This window comes from Pipra filicauda, unplaced genomic scaffold, assembly GCF_003945595.2.
Source record: "Pipra filicauda isolate LSUMZ 115617 unplaced genomic scaffold, ASM394559v2 scaffold163_size1657671_pilon, whole genome shotgun sequence".
NCBI classification, from domain to species: domain Eukaryota; kingdom Metazoa; phylum Chordata; class Aves; order Passeriformes; family Pipridae; genus Pipra; species Pipra filicauda.
The window spans coordinates 833,681-857,994 of NW_024104140.1; the positions used below are offsets into that span (position 1 = coordinate 833,681).

At 43.9% G+C, this 24,314-nt stretch overlaps 1 protein-coding gene across 1 annotated transcript; it reads left to right on the forward strand.

The window, feature by feature from the left end:
• Positions 1 to 27: 27 nt before the first annotated feature.
• Positions 28 to 9,587, forward strand: FNTA (farnesyltransferase, CAAX box, alpha). The gene is made up of 9 exons (XM_027745207.2): positions 28 to 208; positions 869 to 954; positions 2,597 to 2,711; positions 3,556 to 3,660; positions 4,394 to 4,520; positions 4,960 to 5,108; positions 6,942 to 7,004; positions 7,510 to 7,681; positions 9,194 to 9,587. Exons 1-9 carry the CDS (start codon positions 63 to 65, stop codon positions 9,323 to 9,325), a joined length of 1,095 nt encoding a protein of 364 aa, XP_027601008.1. The 5' UTR covers positions 28 to 62; the 3' UTR covers positions 9,326 to 9,587.
• Positions 9,588 to 24,314: the final 14,727 nt, after the last annotated feature.

Genomic DNA, 24,314 nt, shown 5'->3' on the forward strand with positions numbered 1-24,314 from the left:
GCGCCAGGCGCGGCGCTGTGGGGCCGAGCGGCCGCCCCGGCCCCGGCAGCGGCGGCGCGGCCATGGCGGCGGAGGGCAGGGCGGCGGCCGCCGAGCTGCAGCCGGAGGGGGACGCGGAGGGCGGCGGCGGCGGCGAGCCGGAGGGCGGCTTCGGGCAGCTACTGGAGGAGGAGGAGGACGGGGAGGACGCCGGCTACGTGCTCTACAGGTGCGGCCGCGGCCCCCGGGGCCGGGGCGGACCCTCGCGGCGCCTCACGGGCTGGGGGGCGCGGGGTGGCGGAGCTGCGGGGGGGCCGGAGGAGCGGGGAGCCGAAGGGAGGGGCAGGGACACCTCCCGGTAGACCAGGTTGCTCAAGGCCTCATCCAACCTGGCCTTGAACGCCCCCGGCTTTGGGGCATCCGCAATGTCCCTGGGCAACCTGTTCTATTGTCTCACCACCCTCACGGTAAAGAATTTCTTCCTATATCTAACCTAAATATACGTTGTTTCAGTCTGTACCCCTTACTCCTTGTCCCATCACTATACAGTTCCTGACGGAAGTCCCTCTGTGGCTTCCCTGTAGGCCCCTTTTAGATACTGGAAGGTTGCTGTGAGGTTTCCATGCATCTTTCTCTTCAGCCCCAACCCGCTTGTCAACTTCGTAGCCCTCCCCTGGACTCGCTCCAACAGTTCCATGTCCCTGTTATGTTGGAACACCTTTACCTGTTTGTATACCGGTCTGTGTTATAGCCAATAATGTAGTGGCAATAATAGTGGCTGTTGGGAACGAGGATGTATTTCTGGACATTTGTGTGTGTGTGTCGTCGTTTACGTAGCATTTTGTGCATTAATTAGAAACATTAAAACGACAAAACAATGTATTTACAGGGACAGGAAGGAATGGGCAGATATTGAACCTGTCCCTCAAAATGATGGGCCAAATCCTGTTGTTCAGATCATCTACAGTGAAAAATGTAAGTCTTAAATATGTTCATCACTGAAAACTTCTGCCCATAGCGTTGTTAAAGCAAGACTTCATGTTTTGGATAATATTTTCTACAATTGTGTTATGGTGGTTGCATGTGATGTTTTCACCAGGCTTCTCTGAAGGTGAATCTTCACCTGAGATGTTAGTAGCCAAGGTACTCCTTTAAAATCCTATGGCTTAAGAGGTAACACAGCAGGTAGTGTGGTTTATGACATAAGGCATTTCCAGCCCACAAGTGAAAGTGAGATGCGAAACTCCTGCGTCTCGAGAAATAGGGTGAGTAGGCAGCATGGAACTTTTATGATTGTTTTGGATATTACTCAGATGGTGTATTTCTAACATACTTTTGCAGCTTTTCAGTGGGCTAGTGTCATGCAGAGGTTTTAGTCGAAAGTGGTGTCATAGCAATATGTAGCTACTGTTTTAAAGAGGTATATTTCAAGTACACAAAACAAGAAATAACTTCAAAGGATTATTAACGTTACCCTCTAATCAGGCCATTTGTAGTGGGTTTCTGTGACTGGGTCTGATGGGTGGGGGGGCTACAGGGGTGGCTTCTGGTAGAAGCTGCCAGAAGCTTCCCCTGTCCAGTGGAGCCAATGCCAGCCGGCTCCAGGACGGGCTTCTTGCTGCTGGCCAAGGCTGAACCAAGGAGGAGTGACAGTAACGCCTCTGTGATAATATATTTAAGAAAAGAAGATTGTGTCACAGAAAGAATTCCAGCCAGGGAAGAGCAGAGTGAGAAGATGGGAACAACAAGGTAGACACCAAGGGCAGTGCAGAAGGAGGGGCAGGAGGTGCTCCAGGCACCGGAGCTGAGGCCCTGCAGCCCGTGGTGCAGAGCATGGTGGGGCAGGGGTGCCCCTGCAGCCCATGGGGGAGCATCGGAGTGCAGAGACCCCCCTACAGCCCATGGATGAGCCCGTGCTGGAGCAGGTGGATATCTGAAGGAGGCAGTGACCCCGTGGGAGGCCCAAGAGGGAGCGGGGTCCTGCTGGGGACCTGCAGCCCCTGGAGAGGGAAGCCCAGGCTGGAGCAGGTTTTTCCTGGGTAGGACTTGTGGCCCCTGTGGGGGACCCATGTCGGGACAGCTCATTGGTGAAGGACTGACCCCATGGAGGAGTGACCCATGGACAGCAGTTTGGGAAGAGCTGCTGCCTGAGGGATGGCAACAGTTCAAGGACTATCTCCTGTGGAGGGACCCCACGGGAGCAGGGAAAGGACTCCCCTCTCTGAGCAGTGGCAGAAACAACAACTGACTGTAACCCCCATTCCTGTCCCCCTGCACCGCTGGGGGAGGAGAAGGGAGAACATGGAAGGAAGGAGTTGTGGGGGTAAGGTGTTTTTAAGGTTATTTTACTTCTCACTCTTTTGCTCTGACCCTCTTAGTAATAAATTCACTCAATATCCCCACTTTGAGTCTGTTTTGCCTGTGATGGCGATCAGTCAGTGACCTCTCCCAACTGTTATCTCAGCTGATGAATCCTTAGCCGTTTTTTTTGTCTCTCCTCTGTCCGGTTGCAGAGGGGACTGAGAGGGTGGCTTTAGTGGGTACCTGGCATCCAGCCAGGGTCAGCCCACTACGCCGTTGTTTCACAGCCTTGGATAAGATGCTGTTATCTGTTTAGTTCGAGATGTCTACGATTACTTCCGGGCTGTTCTGCAGCGGGATGAGAGGAGCGAAAGAGCTTTCAAGCTAACAGCAGATGCCATTGAGTTAAACGCTGCAAACTACACAGTATGGTACGTAATCGCCTTGGGATTGTTTCTGTGGTCATTTGATTGCCTACCTCTTATGTCTTCAGTATCTTATTAGTCCAATAAGGGCACGACCAGTTGAGTTTACACAGAGGAGTTTGTAGATATCTGGTGAGCTTCCAAAGAAAGCCTTTGTTCAGTATTTTCCGTATCTCATTTTGATTCAGTGGGGTTTTTTGGCTTTGGGGATATTATCAGTCAAGATCAGGGTTAGCCACAAAAAGGACTTTGCAGTTTAAAATTATATCTCTTTTCTGATAATGTGGCCTTGGTAAAATGCTAAAGATGCCCTCAGCTGACTTCAAGAAGAGGCATAAAAGCATGATAGCAAATAAGTTTATACTTATTAAATAGTGAATTTTAGAAGATCTGCCAGGTTACTGTTTAGATAGGTAATGAATAAACAGTGAATTTCTGATATTCAGAGTAGGTCCTTTTAACTCGCGAAAGCCAACAAGTGCCTCTTGTACATCTTTATTCCACTAACTTCCACAAAATCAGGAAGTTTACATTATTTTAAGCACAGAAGTCATAACATCTGTGGCAAAAAGACTAGTGTGTGTAGACATGTTAACTTGAAACAGCATTGCTAGAATCTTAGGTAACAAACTGTTGTAACCAGTCATGTTCCAGTTCTTCACTGTTGAATAATTGAATGCCCTTCAACAGAACTAGATATGTGGTTTAGGTTTTTGCACTGGTTTTGGTTTTTCACTATTTTTAACTCAATATCTATTAGAAGAACTGTGAACAAAGGTGGTTCTGCGTTCTCCTCCATGAATTTTAGGAAAGTCCTGTTGCAGTGTTCAAATGCTTGACTTTTATACAGGCATTTCCGGAGAGTCCTCCTGCAGTCTTTGGGAAAAGATCTCCACGAGGAACTTAAGTATATTACAGCTATCATTGAAGATCAGCCAAAGAACTACCAAGTCTGGTAAAACTGTGCAGTCTTTTCAGTTTGTAACATTTTTGCAATTAACTTTTGCTTTGTCAATTGTCCATAAATTGTGACCATTGGTCCTAAAAGTTGTTAAGAGCTGCATTCTGCAGCTGCTGCAGTGGCAGTAGCAGAGGAGTTAAATGGAGTTGCATCACATCAAAGTTCTCTTCAGCTATTCGTTCTAAACGTATGCTCATAACATGCTAAACAAATCTTGTTTTCTTGTTAATTTAAATTTTTAAACTGTCAAAATAAGTCTGACATGAGAAAAATGACTTGTGAAAAAGCAAACAAAGAGGCAAATAGAAATTAGTATTTTTTTTTGTTGTGTCTTGGAGTTTGCTTGCTTGTTGTTGGGTTTCTCCAAAGTGAATGGGAATAGGCAAAACAGCAATGTTGATATTGCTGGTGAAAATTATGTAGTACTAGAAAATTTTATTCTGCTAAAGATTTTGGCCATGAGTGTTAAAAGTGAAAATAGGTTACTTCAGGTGAACATTACTTGCCTAACATGAGATGTTTGGCCAATGTGTATGTGTAGGTAGAATTTACTGTAATAGTGGTAGACATCATACATTTTACAGAACCAAGTGACATGCTTTGGTGTGTTTAGTTTGAAATATTTAACTAGTGGGTTTTTTCCTGAGCAGAACAGTTGCTATATGCTGCTTTAATACAGACCACACATTCACAAAAAAATTTTAGGCTTTGTTCCTCTTGTCATCAGGCATCACAGACGAGTGTTGGTGGAGTGGCTGCAGGATCCATCCCAAGAGCTTGAGTTCATAGCTGACATTCTTAACCAAGATGCCAAAAACTACCATGCATGGCAACACAGACAGTGGGTTATTCAGGTATTGTATATCCACAGAACTCATTGGTTCCTTAAATAACCTGCTCAGGTTGTAGAGTTTCGCTTCTTAAATACAACCTGAATTGCATTTGGCACTTTGTTTCTTAAGGCTGAAGGGGGAAAAGCAACTGCATTTTTAGTGTGCAGTAGGGGTTAGCTGTGAACTTGCCTTTTAGGAAGTGAGGTCAAAAAGTTGCCCTGTTGTTTGCTTACTGTTATGTGTGTGAATTTAATGATGAGCTAATAACTTCTGAGTGCAACTGCATAGCGTAGCATGTTCTTAGTGCACCCTTATTTTTTTATTTTGAACTTTGTGTTGATTTCTTCAAGGAAAGTCTCTATATCTGATGTTCAGACAACTTAGGAGCAAGGGTCATGTATTTAATTTTAAAAAGATAAAAACTTCTGATTGTGATTCTCTCTTCCTTCCCTTTCTATAGGAGTTCAAATTATGGGACAATGAACTGGAATATGTAGACCAGCTTTTGAGAGAAGATGTGAGAAACAACTCTGTTTGGAACCAACGGCACTTTGTCATTTTCAACACCACTGGCTACGACGATCCAGCAGTCCTAGACAGAGAAGTCCGGTTAGTTATGCTATTCAGGCTCACATTAAGAGTTCTCCATTACATGGAAGCAAAGGAATACTTTGACAGTCTGCATGGGCTTGTGTTTCCTGTTTTTCATGCACTTTTGAGGTTCGCTGTCATGGGTAGCTGATCAAGTGTCAGACTGAAGCAAGCTCTGCTTACCCTGGGCAAGCTGCTCTCATAAATCTGTTTTCCCAACCTGCTGTTTATTGTTCAAACAAAACTTTTGGCTTTTTATGATCAACTAGCTACAGTGGGAAAACCCGCAGAAAATCCGTGACACTGGAACCACTTAAGTTGTGCCATTCATTAGTATCCTACCCCTAGAAAGCTTGGAATGACAGGCACTCTTTGTGTTGTACTAAATTGCTGTTTCAGTAGTACAGTAGCCACAATGATTTAAATGTAATGTGGACATGGATTGTAGAAAGAGCAGTTGCCTTTTGTGAGGAATTTGACGGAGCTGGAAAAAGAAAGGAGCTTTCAGGGGTATGTGGTTGGCACAAAGACAACTACCTCTGTGAGTTGGCTAGTTTTGAGGAAAATGAGCTCACTGTTTCTGAGTGGTATGTTTTTAACTGAAGGCAAACTGGGCTTCTAGACATGTATTTTGCTACTCATGATGGTAAGAGAAGGTTTTTTATATAGGTTTCGTATCTCAGCCTGCTGGTCAGGGTTATTAGTTACAAGAAGATATTTGTCTAATGTGGACAAGCAATCAAAATAAGGAACTGGAATATTTTGGAGTTATTCTTCAGAAGAAAGACTGAATTTCTGAATATGTCCATTAGTACATTTTTTAGAGGATCCCAGGCCTCACCACCTTTCATGGTTGTGTTTGCAACCTGCTGCAAGTTGTACTTCTCTGCCAGTTTATAACTTTGAACTGTTTCCATGACTTAGACTTGGATATTTTCAACTTCTTCTCTTGAGAGGTTCGATGGGACATCCTCCCTTGATCTGTTCAAGATAATTGGATCCCATCTTAAGAACCAGACTGTCAAAGGTTTAAGACTTAACAGATATCATTATAGAACTGTAGTTGGGCTGCTTGATGCTTGGTAAACTCAGTCTTTGTCCTAGTGACTGCAGAATGTTAAAAAATAGTTAGGATTTGGGGTATTCTTTTTCTGGTACGCCTGATGTAACTTTTTGTCAGTATCTGCTGTCTCTGGAAATCATTGGAATGCCTGGTTATGCTGGGAAAGGGCAGAAGGTAAAGTCTGGTGGAGATGAAATGCGGCTTTGTGACTGTATGGGAGGTGCCTTTCCTTGCTTCACTTTTAGAGCAGTTGCCTCACTGCTGCAACTGTTGCAAAAGGCTGTGTGAGCTGAAAGCTCAAGCTCTGCCTTTCTATGGGTTTGCTTGAGTGCAGCCTCATGAAAAAGGTTCTGCAAATAGGTACAGAACATACCACTTGCAGTCGTATTAACATAGCTCACCCTGATCTTCAGTTACTCCAGCCTTTTTCAGCCCCTCACCATTTCTGAGCATCAAGACACAAGTTATTCCTTTAGCATACCAGGAGAGTATATTATGTTGTTTCTTAGTGTTATTGCTAATAATTTTGAGAACCAGCTAATTATTGTATAAAGCCCACCAAATTGAACACTTCAGATTTTAAAACACCTTTCACAGTGTCTGCCTCTCTGAGACTTCTGATGATTATATTGTGAGCCATTTTTGATCTATGACCCAACTGACATGATCTGCAAAAAGGCTGAAGTATAGACTAGAGGGATGTATTCGGAATCTTCTGAGCACTTCCAGGTAGTTTCTAACTGTATTGTTATCGGTTGCATTCATGACCTGTTCTCTTTTTCTTGCAGGTACACTCTTGAGATGATCAAAGCAGTGCCACATAATGAGAGTGCTTGGAACTATTTAAAAGGGTGAGGTCTATTTCTCTGTGAGGCAAAGAGAATATCTCTATAAGGAGTCTTATGCCTACTTCTTAACTGAAGAGAACTTGTTGCTGTTCATCCTAGTGTAGTGTACTTAAGCAAGCAGGCAAATACTGACACAAGGTGTTACTACATTAACCTCATTTCTCTGTAACTTTCCACTAGGCTTCTAACCCTGTAGTTCTTGTAGGAGGACTGCAGGTACTTCTGCTTTTAAAATCTTGACTGTAATGTTACTAGGTTCAAGAGCATAGAGTAGGAATTAAGGAACATGCTTTCAGTCTAACTTCTGTTCAGTCGAACATGAACTATACTAGCTTATACAACATTAAGCTGTCCTAGTGCTGCATGCTGCTTACCTTCTGCCTTACTTGTATTTGCACCCTGATTGCAAAAACTGATCTCCAAGCAAAGGAGTCATAACAAAAATGCAATTATTCACACCAGATTCATGGTCAAGATCATGTGTCAAGCCTATTAACCTCTGTTCTAGGATTCTACAGGATCGTGGTCTTTCTAAGTATCCAAATCTGTTAGAGGAACTGTTGAATTTACAGCCCAGTCATAGTTCACCCTATCTGATTGCCTTCCTTGTGGACATATATGAAGATATGCTTGAAAACCAGTGTGATAACAAGGAAGAAACACTGAACAAGGCATTGGAGGTACGTTTTGAGGGCTTGGTTTTGCTTCTCGGCGATGACATCTCTTGCTGTCTGCTTTTACAGCCTGACAAAATGGGGTTGATTTTCATAAATAAAACAGGTTACTTGCTAAAACCAATGGTCTCTGAAGAGTTGAACACAAAAGCCACACAGTCACAAGGGTCTCATGAATTTAAATAATAACTCGCCAGTTACAGAATCACTGTAAGTTTTCTTCACCTGGTAGTAAAGGAAGATTTCTAATACTGCTTGCAGAAGAAAGAAGAGGTTTGAACAATTGGTTTCTAGTGTTAACTTTGTAGCATGAACTCACTCTCTTCTCTGTATGTTAATGATTTTTTTCTCAGAGTATCTGTATCCAAACAATCTCAAACTCCTTTTGCCCTTCTTAGCTTTCTCTGAGAAAGCTGTCACAATTAGCTTATGGCCAGCAGGCACTCGGGACATCAGTAACAAATGTCAGGCACCATTTCCTACAGAGAATAAATTATTTCTGGCAATGTTATTTATCTCCCAGTCTTCATATTCGGGTACTCCTTGGTGCCGTTTGTAGTGTAATTTTTACTACACTTTTCATTCACTGTGGGACAGACTGGAGCTTGATGTAATTAGAGCTGCAGTTTTGCCTGGTGTCTTTGTGTTCCAACATTATTCTTTCTCAACATTTCCCCTTTGTTGTGTTCTAGGAGGAGATTGTAACTAAGTGCAGTTGTACCTCCTAGATTTATGTCCCCTTTATACTATTTCACTGAATTTGATTTCTTCCTCTGTTTAAGCATCCAAGCTCCTAATTTCTCGATTCCATTTCACTGAGTAAGGCAATGTCATCTGCATAATAAAAGAGAATTTACTAGAACTTTTGGAGACAGTGTTCATACCATGTAAAATATACAAAACCTATCCTGTGAGTAGGATGTATGTGACTGCTTACCCAAACCAAAATAAAAAAAATCCAAACAAACATGTAGCAATGTCTGTATAGCACCAACTCTTAACATATCATGAGAGATGGTTACTGACTTGTCTGGAGAGCCCTTTTGGGACAATCTACTGAGAAAAAACAGAAACAGAATTTCTCCTGTCTGTCCATTAGGAGTACTGAAGATTCAAGAGCAGGATGATCCTCCAGTGTTTGGAATCAAGTGGTTTACACCTGTTGGATCACAAAAAGACAGTCAAGGTTCTCAGGAAATATATTGTGATATACTATAGGCTGAATAGGCTGGGGTGGATGACAAGTGCTAGGCATGGAAAGGAGTCACAAGGAAACCGTTGAGAATGTAATGGAACTGGAGGGATTTTTGTGCAGTGTCAGACTGGTTGACTACCAGTTGGAGTTGTCATCAGTTTCATATTGTTCGACAGTTGTAAATGCAGTGAATAAAACAAATACTGTTATTGAGAAAGGTGTTTCTAATACTATTCTAATACTATATTGCATGCACTTTATAAAGACAAGGATTCTGTAAGCTTTTGGTATAACACTCCATTCTCTCTATTTTTCTTTCATAGTTGTGTGAAATTCTGGCTAAAGAAAAAGACACCATTCGAAAGGAATACTGGAGATACATTGGAAGGTCCCTTAAGAGCAAGCACAGTTCAGGCACTGAACAGACCAGCACACTGACAGATAAGCCACAGTAACTGAATATGGAAGAAAACAGTGTTAAGCTCTCAAGCCATTCTAAAGCAATACTAAGTAGTCATAAACTCGTTTAAAATCCTGTGTAGTATTCCCCCGGTGAGGAGATGTTGCAATGAAAGAGGAGTGCAGAGTGCTGTATAGTCCTGGATCACTGCTGCTTCTGGTGATAGCTCTAGGTGCAGTCAAGAAATCACAGAATATGCTGAGTTGGAAGGAACCCACAAAGATCATCAAGTCCAACTCTTAGCTCTGCACAGGACCATCCCCAAGAGTCACACCATGTGCCATCATCGAAACACCTCTTGAACTCTGTCAGGCTTGGTGCTGTGACCACTGCCCTGGGGAGCCTGTTCTAGTGCCCAGCCACCCTCTGGGTGAAGAACCTTTTTATAATATCCAAACTAAACCTCCCTGGGCACAGCTTCAGGCCATTCCCTTGGGTCCTGTCACTGGTCACCACAGAGCAGAGATCAGTGCCTGTCCCTCCTCTTCCCCTCATGAGAAAGTTGCAGGCTTCTCCCCTCAGTCTCCTCCCGGCTGAAGAACCTTTGCCAGCTTCAAGTTGAGTTGTGGCTTCCCCAAGATCACTCAGAAATTATCAAGAAAGGTTTTGCAATGACGTCAGCCAGCTCTTTGAGGATTCTGGGATGAAGCCTGTCAGGTTCAATGGATTTGTAAGCATCCAGCTGGAGCAGCAGATCCCACACAATTTCAGGTTTGACTGGGAGTTGGTCATTCTGGCAGTCACGGTCCTCCCGCTCAGGGCGCTGAGCAGACCTCCCTTGGTCTGTCATGCATGTTGAACACAGGCAAAGAATGTGTTAAACAGCTCTGCCTTGTCTCTGTCCCTGTGTGTGAGGTGACCATCTAAGGCATATTAATATAATACAAACCACATAGACCCGGCTAGTTTGGGGGTTCACAGGCAAATCCTCTTTATTCAAATCAGACATTACCTTATATATATGGGTTCAAAGTAACGTATGACTCCCTTGACCAGTCACCAAGGGCATCTCACTGCCCATGTGAGTGGGAGTACTTGGGAACTACATCTCCCTGGGCACTGTTCAGCACCCTTCCTGAAACCCGACTCCCCTCTTCATTATTATTATGAGGAAATACAGAACATTGCATATAACAGTACATTTTAAACTTTGTAAACCCTCTTTAACAATCACCACTGCATCACAGTGACTCAGCTCACTGCCCACCTTGGTCTCTCAACAAACTTACTTATTTGAGCCTTTATCCTTGAAACTTGCTTGACATAAATTTGAACTTTTATTTCCTAAGGGTTTGTATGTATTTGGGATAAACAACAACTTTATTAAACTGAGGGTTTTTGCATAACCTTGGGTAAAACATTGACTTTCAGTTCCCCAAGGGCTTGCATGTAATTGGTAACCAGGAGAAATTCAACTCCATTTCAAGAAAAGGGCCCTTAGAGAGCAAGTGTTACGTGATGCAAGTGTTATTTGTTCAGGGCACATGAAGCAGAAGTATCTCCAAGTCTACATACATACATGTCCACACAGCTTCTTTCATTCATTCGCACCAAGGTGGCTACCTTTTCCAACATGCTTGCAACAAACGTGGGTAGAGCCCTTCCCAGATCTTCGTTCATGAAGCCTAGCCATGATGATGAGCTACCTTTTCACACTCATACATAAGTGGCCACTTCATTCATCTTCATTCATGCATACTTAGAATTTTTATTATGTCTCTATTTAAATCACAAAGTTTGGGTTTTTGTAGAGGTTTAAAGTTTTGCTCCGTGGACAAATTTGTGAGTTGTATGTGAGATTTTTAAAGTGTCCGCATCTTCTATCTCTGCTTTCTCTTGAGCAGTCTCCCCAAATTTTTTTTCAAGCAGTCACACCAAGGATTCTACTTAACAGAATCCTGCGTAGTTATTTCTGTCATTTCCCTTGAATTTTAACTTTCCATGCTGGCTGCTTACCTCGAGTTCTCTGTAGCTTTAGCTTTTCTCCTTTCAAAGCTTTACTCTGCCGGGTCTCTCATGTGCACAATACTTAGATTCTCAGAGCTCCACACAGTCCTCTGCTACGCGACATCCCAGTCGTCTTTTTGCACTGGTGTTCCATGTCCTTTGTTTAACGACGTTTTCTGCCTGCTTTTAGCTCGGTTTACAGTGTCTGACTTTTTTTCAGAGAAAAGCATTCCAAGTTTTTAAAACAAGCTCATTCGAACGCTGCTGTAATTCTCCTTGTTACAAGGCAGTCTCTAATCCTCCCCGATACAGGGTTGTGCCCCACGTTGGGCGCCAGATAAGGCGTATTAATATAATACAAACCACACAGACCCGGCTAGTTTGGGGGTTCACAGCCGAATCCTCTTTATTCAAGTCAGACAACACCTTATATATATGGGTGCAAAATAACACATGACTCCCTCGACCAGTCACCAAGGGCATCTCACTGCCCATGTGTGTGGGAGTACTTGGGAACTACATCTTCCCGGGTGCTTTTCAGCACCCTTTCTGAAACCCAACTCATACAACCATGCTCATCCTGTAACGGGCTGATGATATTTCTATACTGCCTATTGCCATTAATGTGTTGGAAAAAGCTTTTTATTGTCCCCCACATTTCTGGCACCTTCAACCCCAGAGCTTTGGCTATATGAATTTTCTCCCTACAGTGGCAAGGAGCATCTCTGAATTCTTTCCGTGTCACTTGACCTTGCTTCCACTGGGCATAGACTTTCCTCTTTTGCCTTATTTCTAAGAGAAGATCCCTGCTGCACTGAGCCAGCCTTCTGCCTCAGCTGGTTGACTTCCAGCGTTTGGGAATTGCTGCTCCTGTGCCCTTAGGAGGTGATGTTTGAAAAGTGACCAGCACTGATGGACCCCAGCACCTGCAAAAACATTTTCCCAGGGGACCTTACTTACTGATTCCCTGAGCAGCCTGAAGTCTGCTCTCCTCATGTCCAGAGTTGAGGGTTTGCTGGCACTTTTCTTCCTGTCAAGGAGATTTTGAGCGATTTTAAACTCGATCACTTCGTGGTCACTGTGGTCAAGAGGCCACCAGTCTCCATTTTAACAAGATCCACTCTGTGGACAAGCAGCAGATCAAGGAGGGCATCTTTCCAAGTCAGCTCCCTCAGGATCTGTTCCATAAAGTTGTCCAGGTTTTTTTAGGAATCTTTTGGCCCAGGTTGTATTAAGGCTTAATTATTGAAATGTACTGAGTAAAGGTTTTAGTTCCTACCTAAAAATACATAAAGCTGTACCTACTATTTTGGCAGTACTCAGTTAATGGTTGGACTTGATATTAGAGGTTTTTTCCAAAATAAGCTATTCTGTGATTTTTTGAGGCATAAAAAAATTTCTCATGTCCTGGCTTACCTACTTGTGGTTCCTAACACTGTCTCATCAGATGCAGTAATGACTGTAGTTAATTTAGCTGTAGTGGATATAAAGTAACATGATTAGTGCAAGCAGGCTCTGCAGTTGTTGCCTTATGTGGGAGCAGCTGTGCAACACTGTCAGCATAAGCTATTATATGCAACTAACTCCAAGTGTAATTTTATAATAAAAACATAACTTAAAGCGTTTGTCTGAATTTTTTTAGTGTGTTTATTTCGGTCTTCATGTGTGCGTAGTCTGTTCTTCTCAGATGCTAGTAGAGATAAAATATCCCCTTTCATGGATATTGCATTCTATCACAGTGAGGTGTCTTTTGCACTGAGTATTCTTAACCTGGAAACTTTCAGTTGAATACTTGATGTATTCAGTGGAGTCTTGAATTCTTATCTGCACAGTCAGGAAAAAATCCTTTGAGGATCCTAGAAGATCTGCTTAGTTTTTTCTTGGAATTCTGTTCAGACGGCTGAAAATCTGATTTTTTTAATGTTTTTATTCACCCTTTGTAACCAGATCGAACTGAAGTCACAGGTCAGGAGATTAACTGGTAATGTTATGTGTCTTCTCTGAACTGGAAGGGAAAGAATGGCTTTATTTGGGACCTCTTTGCATGAGATGTCTTAACCTTGTTGTACCTTTTCCTATCTTTTCCATGCATATATTCAGCCAAGGAGTATTTTTCCTCCCCTTTGTGAAAGATAGAAGGCACCTGCAGTACAGAACTGTGAAGGATGTCTATACCTGCACCAGAAAACCACATCTACTCTGTTTTCAGGAAAAAGTTATTGTAAACTGTGTTCTTATAGAGTGCTTGTCTGATATGAAACATTTCATTGGAAATGATCGTAAAGAGAACAAACAAATGCTGGTATTTATTCCATAATATAATCTGTCTTTCTGACATTAAACATTAAAAGCTGCTACTGTAATTCAACAGTAGTGGAGATTATTTTTAACACTTGAAATACGTTAATTCAATGCATTCTTTGCATGCCTTTTTTTTTTTTTTTGCATGTCTGGGGGGCTTTTAACACATTTGAAACTCCAACACAGAAAAAAAGTGTATGTTTCTACCCCTATGAGTTGTCCCTAATTGAAGCTGTACTAAATACAGAGTACTGAACAGACAGGGTGCTCAAGGTCTTCAGGACAAAGTAATGTATTTGCCACTACCAGTCAAGAAAGCTCAGAAATACAACAGTGAAATGCAATCTTTAAAATAAACATCAATGGGAAGGGAACAGAATTGTTCCTCCGTATGTGGTGTTCCCGTGTCTTTCACGAACAGGATTCAGAGGACACTTGGAATAAAGCAGAGTATTCTTTGTAGACACTTGCATGAATTTCAGCAAGAATAAGTCATCCCAATGTAAGATTGATGAACAGTGTCCACCGGGACAGTGTATTTTGGAATGTGACCTCTTAGTCACTCATGGTCTGAGGGAAGAGCTTAGGTTTAGTCCTGTAATCTTCTGTATCAAGAACAGTAGGATTCCTCCGAAAAAATGCTTTGTTGGGGTGTGGTCATCTTATGGCCTTATTCTTGAAAATGATGTCTAGAAGTAATCATTAAAGAGCTATCTACTGACAAAGTTAGTAGGTTTTTATACTGGTTATGCAAGCATGGTGGTACTTGCAAAGATAATGCCACTTCTGAGCTAAGTTTACCAATGAGGAAATAACCAGATACGTAACAGGGAAAATATATTGTCCCGTGTAGAACATACTCTTAACAGAAAAAACATTGTCTCATGTAGAACAAATGTGTAACCAAACAAATCATAAAAATCCTATGCTGAACACTGGGGTTTAGCTTAAAAACAAACAACAGCAACAAAAAAAAAGTCATGTTGTTACAGAAATGTTCCTTTTTTTCTTTCAAATGTTTACTGTCATTTGGATTGCAAGGAAGCTCTCAAATTCTCTTGCAAAGGCATCTCAGTTCTGTGGTAGTCTGCTGTACACAGAAATACTGAGCTGTCAGAGCTAGAAAAACAATGGCTGAGCAAGCCAGGTTGCAACTGCGGCTACCAAGCCTTTAATTTTAATGTGTCTGAGACAAAATCTTTCTTTTCAAGGAGCTTGACTAAACATTTGAGCTGCAGAGAGGAGGATCTTATAGTAGGAAGTTTTAGATGACTTTAACCTGTAGGCAATGACTTTAACCTGCAACATTTGATCAGGGGAAACACCACAGTGATTTGTCCTAATGGGTTCTTTCGTACAAGAAAATGTAACTGTTGTTACTGATAGTGTGTAGTGATGTGACTCTCGTGTACAATTTTGTTACTGAAGAGCTGTGTCTAAATGGAGGACTATTGGTACAACTGTCCCTTGTAAATCAGTGTAATTGGAACACCGAGTGGACGATGGAGCTTTATTAAAGTGCATGAAATCCTATCCTATGCCTGCTTTCATCAGAGGCTGATGTCCTTGCCTTGGTCTAGCTCTGTCCGTCTAAGCCATTATTGACTTTCACCTTATTGTCTTTGCAAATCGTCTGACAAAACAGTGTGCAAGTCCTTCCTAATCCATTCAGTGCAAAATCACCTCAGCTAGCGCAAAGTGCTTCTATCAGTTGCTGTCTGGCTGTGCTGAGGCAGATTAGGAGTGTGCCATTCAGCTGGACCTTCTGTAGCAGCATCCTCCAGCAGGGAAGCAGGGGAGTTTCTCGTCACTTTCGGCCGTGCAGAACACTTCTTCCCAAGTGCTGGCAGCCAATTCATGCAGTGCTGTGGTAATGAGGGACTTACGGAGAGGTGGGACAAGTCTGCCAAAATTGAGGGTGCATGCACTTATTTAGGTTTCTGAAAGGGCTTGCCAAGAAGAGCTAATAGAAGCTTCACTAAATTTAGCTAGAGACCCCACCTCGGGATCCCTGGGCGCCTACACCGGCTGTCTTATGAAATTTCCGTGCGGCTAGGACTCTGTGCTCCACGAGGTGCTCCACTGTCCCTGAAGATGACCTGAGATACAAGCCTACCTAAGGTTTCAGCCTTGCAGAACTGAAGTCATTGCTGTATCCTGCTGCCGCTGCTGCTCTACTGCCGGCCCGCAGACAAGGAGGACAGCGGCCACTAGATGACAGTGCGACGCACATCCCCAACCCGCCGGCGCCGCTTGAGCGCGGGCGAGCACCTGTATCACCTCCTCCTCCGTGCAACATCGCTAATTTCACACCTGCTAATTAAACACGGGTGAACAGCTGCTTGGTAATTCAATACGCTGCGCCACACAGACATCAAGCACAAGTATTCTGGGAGGGGAGGGGCTAAGTGACCATCCTCATGTTGGTGTTAATTGGAGAGCAATTTTTCGTTAGCTGAAATGGTGTCTTCTCCGACATTGGACACCTTGCACCAGATTTGGACTCTGTTTAGTCCTGGTGTTCTAAAAATAACCCCTCTGCTCAGAACTTGGGTTCTGTGGCCCATTTACACCTTTTGGAGACAGGCCTCCAGTCAGAGATCTACACTCATATGCCCTCACAAGCTGGGAAGATTTCATCCCCTAAAGCCAGCCTTGTTATGATAAATTTCTCCAGTCCCTCTGTAATGAAGTGCTGGCCATTGCTGGCTGTTTCTGGGAATATATGCTGAAGGACAAGAGGACCTACTCCTGCTTCTTGGAAGTCAGGGGAGGACTTGGGCTAAACTGAGGAAGTCGAGCATGCTCTTACAGGTCTGAAAGTGTTTTCCTCACTCTGGTAAGCAAGACAGGGGACTTTGCTAAAGAAGGTCAAAGACAGGCCTCTCTTCCTCATCCACTGGTTTGTTGAAACCGAGTCTTGAGGGTTGTTACCAGAGATTTTAAGTAAATGAAGAGATGACATCTGTGACTTTAGCCAAGTCAGCTTGAGCACCCAGAGTGACTCAGGTGCAGCTGTTTGCTGTGTGTGTATGCAAGTGCTGCCAGGACGTGCCACTATTACCCCTTCCCACGGGTATAATGCTGCCTCTGGTGCCTCTGTCCGTATCTGAAATGGTCAGGTGACAGGTGTAATGCTGCCTTCTCAGTACTGCTTATGAGCAGTGATCTTGCCATGGCAGAAGAGGTCTTGCTGTATGTGGGCTTCTCATTCTTTTGGGTTTGGGTTGCTTTGTGGAGGTGCATTTGGTTAATTACTTCAGTGGTTTTTCTGATGTGTTCTGTCTGTTGTCTAAGTCATCTCTCTAAAAGATCCAAAACCAGCTGAATAAATGCTTGTGCTGCTATCAAGGAGCTTCGTCCTGGAAGGAGGGAAAGGGAACTGTGTTTGTAATGTTGTTGTACATTCCCTGTCCAGTGGCAGGCAGATAACCTTCTTCCCTTTCAAGGTGCTTGCACACATCTGTCCCTGCTCTAGCTTCCAGACACACCATGAACATGAGTTTTATTACCAGTTTTGCCAGAGGACAATGAGAACACACTTGCCTTCATAACATATGGGGCTCACTGGCTTTGCTGGCTGCCTCTTCCACTAACAGTTTCTCTGCTGCAAAATTAGTCAAAATGACCATTTGCAGGTATCCACAGCCCAAGAGCGTGGCCAGTGTGGAGGCCTTCTGAGCACTGTTCCAGCACTCTGCTGCCAGCTGGGTGGTACTGACAATCAGTTTGCTAAGTTGCTTGAGGTCTAGCCTGCAAAGATCCTGAATTCAGCTGAAGGCTACAATAAAAGTGGAGACTGTTGAGTATTTTGCATGGGCAACTGAAAAACAGAGACATCTGTTTTTAGAAACCCATTTTTAAATTATCATTCTTTAACTGAAAAATTTAAAACTTGTAAGGTGAGAATAGAAAAGTCCTTGGCTTCTGACATTCAGAGGGAAAACGTGTGAGGGGATTTGGTTTAGGCAAGATCTGGTTTAGCGCTAGAAAGGATGTCTGGACAAAACCCCAAAAGCTGGATGAGATCTGCTTGTCATTAGCAGTGTCCCAGGCACAGCTAGATCCCTCTTGGAGCTGCAATTTTCTCCTGTGTCATTGCAGAAGGAAGGGGAAGATGATGGATGACTGGGAAGGGGCCAGCCAAAATCATTTCTCATGCATCACTAACAACAGTTAAAACTATTACAGCAAATGATTTCAGGATAAGTGCCTGCTGAAGAACCAGATAGAGCCACCTAGCACACCCAGCAGTTCTGTGCATTTGCAGTAAGAGCAGCGTCTTCCCTCCAGGTTAGCCTGTATTGACTTCCTCATTTCATTTTAATTGCTATTACATTGGCAGATCTGTGCTTGTCTGAGCTGTGCAGGATAAAATTTATAGGGAGAGAAGAGGAAGAGAAAGATGAGATATAACCCATTTTACTGCAGGATTGCTACTCAGCAGCCCGAGGTACGGCCTGCATACCCTGGGCTTTGTATCCCATGATGCCAGCTTTCAGCTGTCACTTTATAGTATGAGCTTTTTACAGCAGAAATTACACGTCCTCACACTCTGAAAATGCCTGGTGTACACAGAGATGCCCCCTTGCTCCAACGAATGCAGGCAGTCTCTTTGGCACCATAGGAATCTCATCTGCCTGCTGTTCCTCAGCACTGTGCCTGCATAGTAGACACAAGTGGTGCAGGGCAACCCTTTGCCATGCTTTGCCATGCTGCATTCAGCCTGGGTAGTCCTGGAGTTGATGAGATTTTGCAGTGACTTCTGAGGGGTCTCTTAGTTCACAAGGGTCCTCATGGAAAAGGACCTAGCCATGAAGGCCTCCTGCAACCCATCCCAAAGTCTTAGGCTGGTGGTGGAGACAGGCATTGTATCACCTCTTTATAGCATCCCATCCACCACATGATCCCAGCAGGTGAGCTCAGATGTCTAGGCATAAGGTGGCAGTTGGCTTGAATTTGACTGAAATGGAGGTGTGCAGATCCAAAGATTACCCATTGTGTTCTGCAAAGAGTAGCTTGCCTCCTGTATGTCAGAGTCCACTGGAAGAACAGGCACAGAGCACCACTAAAAAAGGTCAAATAGGATCCCTCAATGATTTGAATTCCCTATGAGTAAAGGAATTCCTTGTGAATAAGTGCAGGTGTTGTTTTGAAAGAGGGAGAGGATAGCAGAGAAGAAAAGGGCAGAAAAACCCAGAGAGTAGCTTGAACCAGTATTGCAGCATGACTCTGAGAAACGTGCATAAAATATATTTGGACAGCAGAGGAGTGTTCATGGTGTTGAGCAGATAATGTTTTAATTGCTTCCTCCTGTTCACAGAAAACAGGCTTTGTAAGTACACAGGACACATCCCTGATATCTCCTCCTGGCTGGAACAGTGCTTGGGACGTTGTGTTTCAGATTCATTCACATGTACTCGAGTCAAAACAGCAACATTTGTGGTTATCAAGTAGAGGATTATAAGTCAGTTCAGCACTAATCTCCAAAGGAACAGTGAAAATAATTTCAAGAAAGGATAAAGTCTTTTTCCTTTGTCCTCTTCTAACAGAGAGCAGAACTGGAATTTGGAGAATTTTTAATAGCTGTTTCTATTTCCTAGCGTGCTGTGACTTTAGGTCCTGTAAGAACAGTGTGCCTACTGGAATCATGCCATTACAAGGCTTTGTGGTCAGTTTGGAATATTTTTGTAAGAGGACAGAATGATTAGATGAATTTTCAGTGTTTATTTTAGCTCAAATTCCTCATAAAGGTTTAGCTAGAAAAGCAGAAGAGAAAGAGTTAGCTGGGGCACCTCTAGTTTTATATCAACATCTGGTATTTTAACCAACATCAAAAACTGACTGCTGAGAAGGATGAAATCTGTCAGCAGCGAGGGACCAATCTGGGGTATGAATGACCTCTGAATGCAAACTCTAAAATGGAGCACTTTGGAAAGGTGAGGAGATGAACAAGACAGTTCATGACTTTGCCAAAGTCCACCTATATTTGCTAATAGAAGGAAAAGATCAGGAATATATTAGAATTCTGCCTGCATGCATATGTCCACTCGTGTACAAGAACCAATCAGCTTAACCTCTTCATGCCACCTCTCCAACTTCCAAAAGGATTCTGGGAACATTCAAAATCTGTTACAGATGGCTTGAGAGTGGCAGTAATTTCAAGGTATGTGCAGGTGACTATGGGGATGCCATTGGTCAGGAAAGACGGCAGGTGTGACATTTACACCTAGACTGCATGTCTAAAAAAATGGAACAGCTTCTGCAGCTCCTGGCTGCCAATAAACTATGGCCATAGCAGCGTAGCATTTCCATTGCACATCCTTGTGGTGCCCAGCAATCAAAAGGAGTACTTCTAATAAAACTTTAAACTGATGATGAGCATTTTATAGCCTATTCAGTTGATCTTAGCTCAGTTTAGCTCCAAGGCCAAATTCAGTTACCATGGGGGAGGGTTGGGGGGGAAACCTGCTAAAAGTTCTAGTCTGCTCTCATCTGGTGTAGTCCATTGCAAAAGCTCCAAATGAGAGCCACTAAGGAATGCCATCTGATGTTCCTGATTCCTACAATTTCACTTGTGCTGTTCCTCAGTGCTCCGGTCACTTCAAGCTGGATTGCAAGACACTGTAAGCAGGCCTGGGAACATGAAAAAATTCAGTTCACAAGAACTGTTTATGTAGAAATACAACTTCCTATCCAGCATCGAGTCACAGGAATCCCAGAGGCTCTGGGTTTTCTGGTCCATTATCGTGGCAAAGCAGGTGTCCTTGGCACAGGAGCCAAAACAAAACAGAGGAGGGTAAGAACTTAAGTCCTTTCAGTTGTCTCCTTATAAATTAGATTGTCTTTCTCTGTTTGATCTTAAAATCTTTATTTACATATCATGCTAAACACAGCCAAAACACAGCTCTGTATCATGTTGAACCCCTACTGAAGAAGAATAGGCAGAAAAACAGCAGTTAGAAAAGAAAGTGTAGTGGGAGCCCTGACATGTACCAGTGTACAAATTTAATATTTGAGCGTGTATGTATCACAGTTCCCTGTGTGTCCACTGATGACCCCGTTGATCCAAGCGACTGACATATATAAGTTTTAACACCACTGGGGTAACAGCGTATCTTACTTCTAAGTGTGAAGCTGAACCACCCAACTGGAAAAGAGATAGTGTTGCATGCAGTGGGGTGCCCCACCTTGGTGATGACAAGTTCAAGCAAAGTGAAGCAGAGACTGTTTCCTCAAATGGATGAAGCTTTGTAGGTTATCACTGAAACAAGTTAAAAATACAATTTCAGTGGGCTTTCAGTAGCCCACAAGAGGGTGAAAGACTTCAAGAAGATTCATGTACTGTATCCTTGTAATGTAACATTTTTAACACCCGGGAGTTCTGTTCTAGGATGTCACTGTTCAGTTCAGTATTCAGTCTTTTCCTGCTCTGCCCCAGACACCGGCCCTTTTTACAGTGGCCACATGAGGCCACACAAACATGTCTTCCCTATTTCAGAATTTTATTACTTCCAAGCACAAATTTTATCATATTATTATTTCATTTTGGGAAAATTCACCAATTTCTCTGTTTATCGCTGTGGCTTATTCAGTGGCCTAATTAGCTGTGAGATCCGGGTCTCTAATCCCTTGCCTGGCTCTGACCTTGAAGGATTTTGGGTAAGAAAATTTTTGCTTTTCAGCTTGCATTTATCTGTCAGGAAAACACTAATGTTGAAATTTTTTTCGTTGTGGCTTTATAGGAAGTACCACCTTTAAGTTCTTGTGCTGCATGTGAGAGAAAGAATAAGAAACCAAATTATGCTAGGTTCTTCCCTTTGGGACAGAAAGATCCAAGTGGACCAGAACTTTATAAACTTGACTAAAATTTTTCTTTCTCATTCTGCCTGTGAAATAACAGGCCTGAGAAACAGTATCATTCAAAACCAGGATAGTATAAGTTATTAATTATCATGATAATGCTAAAAAAATAATAGTTTTTACTGGTGGCCATGACGTGGTAAAGGACCTTCAAATGCTGTTACATACCTCTTTGCACACACAGTCAGAGTTCCTACATCCTCATCACTGGGAATCTGAGCATCTTAGATTTGCAGTATTTGCTATATTTGCAGTGGACATAATCAGCAAAATTCCCACTGCAGGATATAATGCAGGTGTATTTTACATACTGTTGCACATGCAGGCACATTCTAATGTGATTCCAAAAGTACCAAGGCTTTTATATTTACTGTCTCATTGGGTATAGATACTGGCCTTAAGGCAAGAAAACAGCAGATAATAACAGGATTCTAGTTTTAATTTTGGACTCAAGCCTACAAAGATGTAGAAGAGGCTACAGAAGAGGCACCAGGGGTATTTTAGAAAAGTTGTGTGCTGAGGGGCTCATCGGTCCTTGTGCACTCAAGGGATATCCATGCACCTAACACTTAACAGACAAAAGGTTATTAAACTGTTTTTTTCAACCAAAGCATAGAGAAACACGATGATTAGACCAAGGACTTCCATGACTAAAACCAGAATCTTCCAGGTCCCAGTGAAATGCCTGGTTTGAAGTCTGTATTTTATCAGATGCGTGGGGGGAAGCTCCTGTGGGAGGCCACTCAGTCAGAACAAGATAAAACCTAGCACAGGCCAACATGGTAGTGCTCAGAGTGAGGCAGTTACATACACAAGGAACCGCAATCTGACACAGAGACAAAATATCACTAACCAGCTGAGTTACCAGCTTGTGAGCTTGCCTGCTCTTCCAGGGACTGAAAGAGAGCATCAACCGTGAGCACCTGACGGACTGTATTTTGCATCTGGGTGAGACAACTGCCATTTGAAAATGCTGGTGATGAAATAAAAGTAGCAAGACACATGATACTCACTGCCCCACTCTGTGCACTGTTGCTGTGAAATGCTGGCAAGACAGGTACATTTTCATCTCCAGAACTCTCTTGCGGATACTGCTTTCATAGTTTGGTAGTGAGTTTTATGACAGCTGCAAATTTATCTTCAGTTTCTTGTCATCTGTCGTGTACTTCTTGCAAACTTCTTTCCTGGTCATTGACTCTTCCCCTGCTTTCACAAGCAGTGGTCATTGGCTCCCGTCAGTCAAAATGACCCCCAGTTTCCCCTGCAGCTCATCCAGTGCACAGTTATTGCTTGCTACCACTGAAAATCCACAACCCACTGGACTTCTAGACTTTTAGATCCAGGTTGCCCTCTCAGTAGGCACTGTTTATGAAACTGCAAAGTGGCTAAGGGAAAGCTGGAATTGAAGCAGGCGGTCAGAGTGCAGCGTGCACACGCTTGTTAGGGTGTGAAGCAGAGCCTATATAATACAATTGGCAATGGAGGGAGGTGGCGCAAGGAATGAGGTTGGCACTTCCTCCTTTCAGTACTTACTGGTTCACTGATGCCTTTCCCAGCAGCTCGGCCCTCACGGCCTTTGAAACAGACTGAAAAGGTACTTCACCAGTGTAAACATACAAGAATTGCAGGGCTAGGGCAGACATGTGGGGGCTGTGGCAGTAAGACAGCAGAGAAGATGGACATGTTGTACTGGCAGAGGGAAAAGATGGAGGAATGCCATGGGCATGGCAGGAGATGAAATACTTAGAGGTGGGAGATGAGAGAGATGGTGCTATTACCATGGATGAAATCTGAGGAAAGGCCACGATGCCATAGTAAGAAAGGCAGCACAGAATGAAAATACATGATGTGTGTGTCTCATGCATCTGTACCAGGGAAGGAATGCAGCCATGCCATGGGGCTTTCACTTGAGATGTCAAGACTGGCCTGCTTCCATGAAAGGGCTGAAAGCAACGATGACAGGACGAAAATTCCCCGTGGTGTGGACAGATCGAGACACTTGTCTGGAGTGAAGGGTCTTGAGGAGAACCCCTATGAGGAGCAGCTCATAGGCTCACTTTCAGCCTGCGGGAGACTGAGGGAGACCTCATTGCAATGTACAAATTCCTCAGGAGGGGAAGAGGAGGCGCAGGCACTGATCTCTGCTCTGTGGTGACCAGGGCCAGGACACGAGGGAATGGGCTGAAGTTGTGCCAGGGGCGGTTTAGTTTGGATATTATAAAAAGGTTCTTCACCCAGAGGGTGTTTGGGCACTGAACAGGCACCCCAGGGCAGTGGTCACAGCACCAAGCCTGACAGAGTTCAAGAAGCGTGTGGACAATGCTCTCAGGTACATGGTGTGACTCATGGGGATCTCCTGCGCAGGGCCAGGAGTTGGACTCGATAATCCTTGTAGGTCCCTTCCAACTCAAAAGATTCTGTGATTCAGTGAGTGAGATGACACACGGCACCCCGTGGGCCTCCTCCACATGGAGCTGGAGCCTGGCTGGAGGACGCTCCTGGCAGTCCTCTACAGGCCTGACAAAGGCGGAAGGGGAAAAACAAGAAGGAAAAAGACTCCAGCCCTGCGCCTGGGGTCCGCAGCTTCCCAAAGCTGGCAAAAAGAGTAACGCGATCGGTGACCGAACGCCGGCCTAGGGCATGCGCCGGGCTGCTCTCTGCCGCTCCTTCCCCATAAAAAAGCTGATTAACGCGTGTCGTCCGGGTCAGGCCGGCGCTGGGTCCCGTTACCTCGGCCGCTTCCTGCCCGCCTCCCCCACCCCCGGCGCCGCCCGGCCCGGCCCGGCCGCCCGCGCGGGAGAGCCGCCGCCCTGCCGGAGAGTTTCCTCTTCCTCCAGCGGCGCGGCCGGGGCGGGAGGAGGAGGAGGAGGAGG